The 6,979-nt window shown below is 47.6% G+C and overlaps 1 protein-coding gene across 2 annotated transcripts in view; it reads right to left on the bottom strand.

Moving 5' to 3' along the window:
- Positions 1 to 5,350: 5,350 nt before the first annotated feature.
- Positions 5,351 to 6,979, bottom strand: part of LOC148891679 (uncharacterized) — a 15,831-nt gene continuing 14,202 nt past the window's right edge. For both annotated transcript variants that reach the window (XM_089008527.1, XM_089008528.1), the window contains exons 7-9: positions 5,860 to 5,906; positions 5,674 to 5,781; positions 5,351 to 5,466 (exon numbers count right to left, since the gene is read on the bottom strand). In XM_089008527.1, coding sequence (XP_088864653.1) covers positions 5,360 to 5,466; positions 5,674 to 5,781; positions 5,860 to 5,906 — 262 coding nt within the window. In that variant the 3' untranslated portion in view covers positions 5,351 to 5,359. The remainder of the gene's footprint in view (positions 5,467 to 5,673; positions 5,782 to 5,859; positions 5,907 to 6,979) is intronic.

Below are 6,979 nucleotides of genomic sequence, written 5' to 3' on the forward strand. Positions count from 1 at the left end.
CCCATCCCTCACTGCTCCGTTCTTGACCAATGACGTGGCTTTAACCGAAGACTGGCGGCGGGGAATAGAGGACAACAACAGTGGCCACCATTTTCTTGGTGGGCGGCGAAAGGGCTTTTGCTTCACTTTTGGGCGTACATGTACTATGATTGTCATTGGATTGCATGGGGAATGTACTGTGATGGCAATCACTATCAGGGTCGGAAAGTAAACTACAAATTATTTGAGAATGAGAATAGTTTATTTTAAAGTTTTTTTAAACTGTATTTTTGCAAGGGTAATTCTATTTAAATGAAGAAGTCAGGCTTTATTTTGAAAAATTTAATTGTGCATATTTTAAAGGTGTCATTTTTAATTACAACCTTGTAATTTTTCTTCTGAAAAAAAAACACAGAAAAAGGAAAAACATTTTAAGATTATCATTCATCTTCGGAATTGCTTATTCGTCACTAGGTTGCTGTAGAGAGGCGGGGGACACCCTGAACTGCTTGCCAACCAATCCCAGGGCACATAGAGACGAACAACCAACCGCGCTTACACTCACAGGGTCAATTTGGAGTGTCCTTTTTTCACACCCCCCCCCCCCCCCCTCAAAAAAAAATACGTTTTTGAATTTTTTTTAATCAAACAAAAACAATCTTAAAGGACAACCGACATCACTTTTTTGTTTCCTAACTGACATCAGAAAAACATAATACCCACTACCCTAAAATACCCAAAACACGCAGTATGATATCTCATCTCATCTCTCATCTCATTTTCCGTACCGCTTATTCCTCATTAGGGTCGCGGGGGTTGCTTGAGCCTATCTCAGCTGTCTTCGGGCACGAGGCGGGGGACACCCTGAATTGGTTGCCAGCCAATCGCAGGGCAGCAGTATGATATTTTTATTCAAATTCGAAACACCAATAAAAATGACTTAAAGTGTCCAAAATCTGCAAAAGATTGAGCTGCGAATTGGGCATTTTCATAAAGTCCCGCCCCCAGTTCGTAATGTCACGCCAAAACGTCTTGCATAGCTGGAGAATCAAAACAATGGCTTCCGATTCGGAGAATATGCTTTCTTGTTACACATCCATTTATGAATATGATTCAAATAGATCTGAAGAGGAAAGCATACATGTTTGCAATCGATTAAAGATTTTTTTCCGTGTCATTTTGAGGCATCAGGGGTGGGAAATGTCGCACCATAAATAGGCAGAACCTGGCGACCAAGCTCCTGTGAGGACTTAATCAGCCCGTTTCCACAGGCTGATAAATTCCTTATATGGAGCTTGGTCACCCTCTTCTGGCTGTTTTTGTTGCAATATGACATTTTCAGACCAAACAAGCACATCAAAATGTATTGACGTGATGGAAGGACTGCTACAATGTGTCCTTTTTTCAGTCAGGGGCGTTCCTTCAGTGACGTCACGTATGGACTCGTCACCAACTCAAAAACAAGACTTCCGGAATATTCAGCACAAGTCTAAAAACGTAAAATATAGCTATATGCTGTGCAATCTTTGTAAAATATACGCTCAGTAGAAGTCATTTGAAGCCATTTTACAAATTATAATAACTTGGCCGGAGACGTCGGTTGTCCTTTAAGCTGTGACTGGACATGTACAATAGATGGCAGCATTGTAAAAAAAAATAAAAAAAGACAACCAATAAAAGTGCACTAAACAGAGAAAGACATTATTAAAGGGTTGAAGTTTGCTTTGCAAAAATCCATCCACAAGGTCGAAAATTTCCGACTAGACATAGTTGGGCTTTCCTCCACACACAGCCTGGGTTCCGGTACCAGCCTTCTCGAGACGGGTTGGACTCTCTTCCACTCTGAAGTTGCCCACGGTGAGAGGCGTAGAGCAGGTGTCGGCATACTTATTGCCCCCCGGCTCGCCGCCTGTACGTTGGGATTCACCCCGGTAGACGAAAGGGTTGCTTCCCTCCGCCTTCGAGTGGGACGGCGGGTTCTGACTGTTGTCTGTGCATATTGTGATATCATGAGAGGCTAGCTGTCAGCGGGACAGGACAAGAAGTGCAATGGACGACAGGTTTGGATACAAACAAAAGGTTTTAATCAAGGGTTCCAGGGGGAATTCACAAGCAACAAAGGTTTGAATAGTGTCTCTTCCAATACTTATCAAAATAAAGTGTCTTCTGATACTTAAATCCAAATAAAGTCTCTTCTGATACATAAATCCAAATAAAGTCTCTTCTGATACTGAAATCCAAATAAAGTCTCTTCTGAGGTAAAAGTGAATACGGAGTTCTTTTCCAAGAGTCTCTAGGCCTCACCCCTCTTGACGTCCTCCTCATGTAGCCTAGCCACCTTAGCTAGGTTCAAATCCAGTGTCCAGTCGTGTGGTCCCAACTGGCGATGAGTTCCACGCAGCAATCAACTTCTTCACAGAGCACAGCAATCGAGCTTGTCTTTCCCCAAGCTTCACACTCAGAGGCTCTCTGCCTTAAGAGCCTCGCTTGCCAATCAAGCCGTGATCAGCCGCAGGTGTGTGGTTTGAATTGCTGCTTTCCACCAGCTGGGGCCAAGACTCTCTCTGGGTGGAGCCATCTTAGGGGGATGTATTTCCCCTCCAGGACACAGCCTCTCGTGACATCACAATATGCACCAAACAGCAGTTCAGTGTACCCATCCTTTTTGGAGAGCACTCCCCCTGGGGACTCCCTTGTTCTGCTGGGCGATTTCAATGTTCATGTGGGCAATGACAGTGAGACCTGGAAAGGTGTGTATAGTGCCACTTAGCAGTTTTTTTTGACGACGATATTAGTGCAGCGTGTTCTACCGGAAACAAATTCCTTGTGTGTTCTACATACTTGGCGATAAAGATGATTCTGATTCTGATTCTGATTCTGATTCTGATTGGGAGGAACGCCCCCCCCCCGATCAGAACAGGAGTGGTGTCTTGTTATTGGACTTATGTGCTCGACACGGATTCTCTATAACAAACATTTTATTCAAACATAAGGGTATCCATATGTGCACGTGGCACCAGGACACCCTTGGTCGCAGTTCGATGATTGACTTTATAGTTGTATCATCGGATTTGCGGCCTCATGTTTTGGACACTCGAGTGAAGCGAGGGGCGGAGCTGTCAACTGATCACCACCTGCTGGTGAGTAGGCTCCGTTGGTGGGGGAAGATGCCAGTCCTCCCTGGCAGACCCAAACGTGTTGTGAGGGTTTGTTTGGGGACGTCTGGCGGAATCCCCTGTCAGAAGGAGTTTCACCTCCCACCTCCGGCAGAACTTTACACATGTCCCGGGAGAGGTGGGGACCATTGAGTCCGAATGGACCATGTTCCGTATCTCCCTTGCTGAGGCGGCAAAGCGGAGTTGTGGCCGTAAGGTGGTTGGTGCCTGTCGTGGCGGCAACCCCTGTACTCGCTTGGGGACACCAGTAGTTAGTGATGCCGTAAAGCTGAAGAAGGAGTCCTGCCGGGCCTATATGGCTTGTGGGACACCTGAGACAGCTGACAGGTATCTATTAGCGAAGCGGAATGTAGCCTCGGTGGTTGCCGAGGCAAAAACACGGGCATGGGAAGAGTTCAGTTAGGCCATGGAAGCCGACTTCCGGACCGCTTCGAGGAAATTCTGGTCCACCATCCGGTGTCTCAGGAGAGGAAAGCAGTGCACCACTAACACTGTGTACATTGAGGATGGAGCGCTGCTGACCTCCACTCGAGACGCCGTGAACCGGTGGGCAGAGTACTTCGAAGACCTCCTCAAATCCACGCCTTCCTTGGAGGAAGCAGTGTCTGGGGACTCCGAGGTGGGCTCTCCAATCTCTGTGGCTGAAGTCACCGAGGTGGTTAAAAAGCTTCTCGGCGGCAAGGGGGTGCATGCGATCCGACCGGAGTTCCTAAAGGCTCTGGATGTTGTGCGGCTGTCCTGGCTGACACGCCTCTGCAACATTGTGTGGTCATCGGGGAGAGTGCCTCTCGATTGGCAGACCGGGGTGGTGGTCCCCCTTTTTAAAAAGGGGGACCGGAGGGCGTGTTCCAACTACAGAGGGATCACACTCCTCAGCCTCCCTGGAAAGGTCTATTCAGGGGTTCTAGAGGGGCGGGTCCATCGGAAAGTCGAGCCTCAGATTGAGGAGGAACAGTGTGGTTTTCCTCCCGGCCGCGGAACAGTGGACCAGCTCTACACCCTTAGCAGGGTCCTCGAGGGTGCATGGGAATTCGCCCAACCAGTCTACATGTGTTTTGTGGACTTGGAGAAAGCGTTTGACCGTGTCCCTCGTGGAGTTCTGTGGAGGGTGCTTCCGGAGTATGGGGTACAGGAACGCCTGATACGGGCCGTTCGGTCCCTATACGACCGATGTCAGAGTCTAGTTCGCAATAAGTCGGAATCATTTCCAGTGAGGGTTGGGCTCCGCCAAGGCTGACCTTTGTCACCGATTTTGTTCATAGCCTTTACGGACAGAATTTCTAGGCGCAGCCGAAGCGTTGAAGGTTTCCGTTTTGGTGGCCTCAGTATAGCATCTCTGCTTTTTGCAGATGATGTGGTAGTGTTGGGGCCTTCAAGTGGAGCTCTCCAACTCTCGAGTGTTTCGCAGCCAAATGTAAAGCGGCTGGGATGAGAATCAATACCTCCAAATCTGAGACAATGGTTCTCAGTCGGAAAAGGGTGGAGTGTCCTCTCCGGGTCGGGGAGGAGATTTTGCCTCAAGTGGAGGAGTTTAAGTATCTGGGAGTCTTGTTCATGAATGAGGGTGTAAGGGTGCGAGAGGTCGACAGGCGTATCGGTGCGGCGTCTGCTGTGATGTGGACTTTGTACCGATCTGTCGTGGTGAAGAAGGAGCTGAGCCAAAAAGCAAAGCTCTCAATCTACCGGTCGATCTACGTCCCAACCCTCTTCTATGGTCACGAGCTATGGGTTGTGTCCGAAAGAATGAGATCCCGGATGCAAGCGGCCGAAATGAGCTTTCTCTGTAGGGTGTCCGGGCTCTCCCTTAGAGATAAGTTGAGAAGCTCGGTCATCTGGGAGGGGCTCAAGTTGAGCCGCTTCTCCTCCACGTCGAGAGGAGCCAGATGAGGTGGCTCGGGCATCTGATTAGGATGCCTCCAGGACGCCTCCCTGGTGAGGATTTCCGAGCATGCCCCACTGGCAGGAGACCCCGGTGACAACCCAGGACACGCTGGAGAGACTGTGTCTCCCAGCTGGCCTGGGAACGCCTCAGGATCCACCAGGACGAGCTAGAAGAAGTGGCTGGGGAGAGGGAAGTCTGGGCTTCCCTACTGAAGCTGCTGCCCCCGCGACCCGACAACGGATAAGCGGCAGAAGATGGATGGATGGATGGATAAAACATGAGGCTTTGTTTTTGTTTTTTTCTTGGTTTTCCGCTATTCTGGTCAAAAGTCCAGGTAGTAGGAATCCATGGGACCAAATCGGCGGTGTTCAGCTCCGATGTGTAACAAAAAGTCGTCGTCATTGTCCAATTTCTGGATGAAATCAAATGCTGGATGGAAGAGAGAGGATTGAGAGCTTCACATGACTTTGACACAGAAACAATATCTTCATTGGAGACTAATCTTGTATACAGTCAACTAGAGAGTATCAAGTCGGGCTCCCTCTTGTGGGGAACAAAAACAATAACTGAATTAATTGTTAATTTATACTTCTGTTTCTGGAAACTAACATATAAATTGTTGTTCATAAACCTTACCTGCAGGAGGCGCTGCTGACTGTGGCAAATACGCAGACGGTTCTGCAAAACCTTCGTCAAAGATTGGCAAGGATGCTCTCCTCTCGCCAAAGAGTCCGCTGGGAAACGCTGAAGAAAAACGGAGTCAAACCGGAGTGAAGCCGCATTTGTAATTTTGGTGTTGTGGTAGCTAGTTGCAATGACTACCTTGTTGCAGTGTGGCATCATCTGACGTCATGAACAGCACATTCCTCCTGTCAATCAAAGAATTGTGTATGTACAGTAGTTCATTTTTTTTTCTTTTTTAATTCTCACTTTCCAAGTCACACGAATAAGTGCAAAAAAACGCTTTAAACTAAAAGGGCTTTCTCACTGTTACATTTCAATTGTAATCCTTTAGACCAGGGGAGTCAACCTCATTTTTTGCCTCGGGCCACATTGTAGTTATGGTTTCCTCTCGGGGAAGGGCGGCGTTATGAATTTGGGGAAGCTATTAGAATGTTTCATCTCCTCCACATATTACATACAGAACACACAACAAATTAATGAACAACTAGTTTTTAAATCTGAAGTCAAGAACAATTTGAAATTTTGGTTCAGACTTTAGCCAGAATCATGTCACTTTACATGCTTTATTTGCTTTCGCGGGCTGAATAAAATGTAGTGGGCCAGATTTGGGACCCGGGCCTTGACTTTGCTACCTGTGAATGTGTGTGTGTGTGTGTGTGTGTGTGTGTGTGTGGGAAGGGGGGGGGGGGGGGGGTAACAATACTTTAAATGGGCTAATGCACTTTTACCACGTGATTCTGACACCCCAAGTAAGAAACACGTCTGACCCAAATGGCTGGTCCCTCCACAATGGTCCTCCAAATAAATTGGATTTGCAGGTACTTGCAGCCCCCAAGACTTTTGATACAATTTGAGACGATAAAATTTAGATTAAAAAATCCAAACCAACATTGACTCTTCAAAAATGCCATATTTTTTTTGTAATCCTGCAGTGGAAAACTGTTATTACTGCACCACGTATACGATTTCCACCCGGGTTTTAGGGAGCTGTATAGGGGGGGTATTCAGGAATGTGCTGGCTGTGCACAAACACTCTGACTGAACATGGAAACCAAATGCTGCCAAGAGCAGGGATGATATACAGTGGGGTGGAAGTGGGGGGGCGGGGGGGGGGTCGTAAATTGGTTTGGATGGACGATGCAGCGTTCGGTCTTGTGGGTCCCTCGAGTTTTTCAGCTGGAGGCTACATAAATCAGCCTGATGGTAGCCAGCCAGTTCTGCTTTGCATCTGATTGGATGAAACATTCTTACTCACTTC

The sequence above is a fragment of the Hippocampus bargibanti genome, linkage group LG11 (genome assembly GCF_051943395.1).
Source record: "Hippocampus bargibanti isolate YZ-2025 linkage group LG11, ASM5194339v1, whole genome shotgun sequence".
Taxonomy (NCBI): Eukaryota; Metazoa; Chordata; class Actinopteri; order Syngnathiformes; family Syngnathidae; genus Hippocampus; species Hippocampus bargibanti.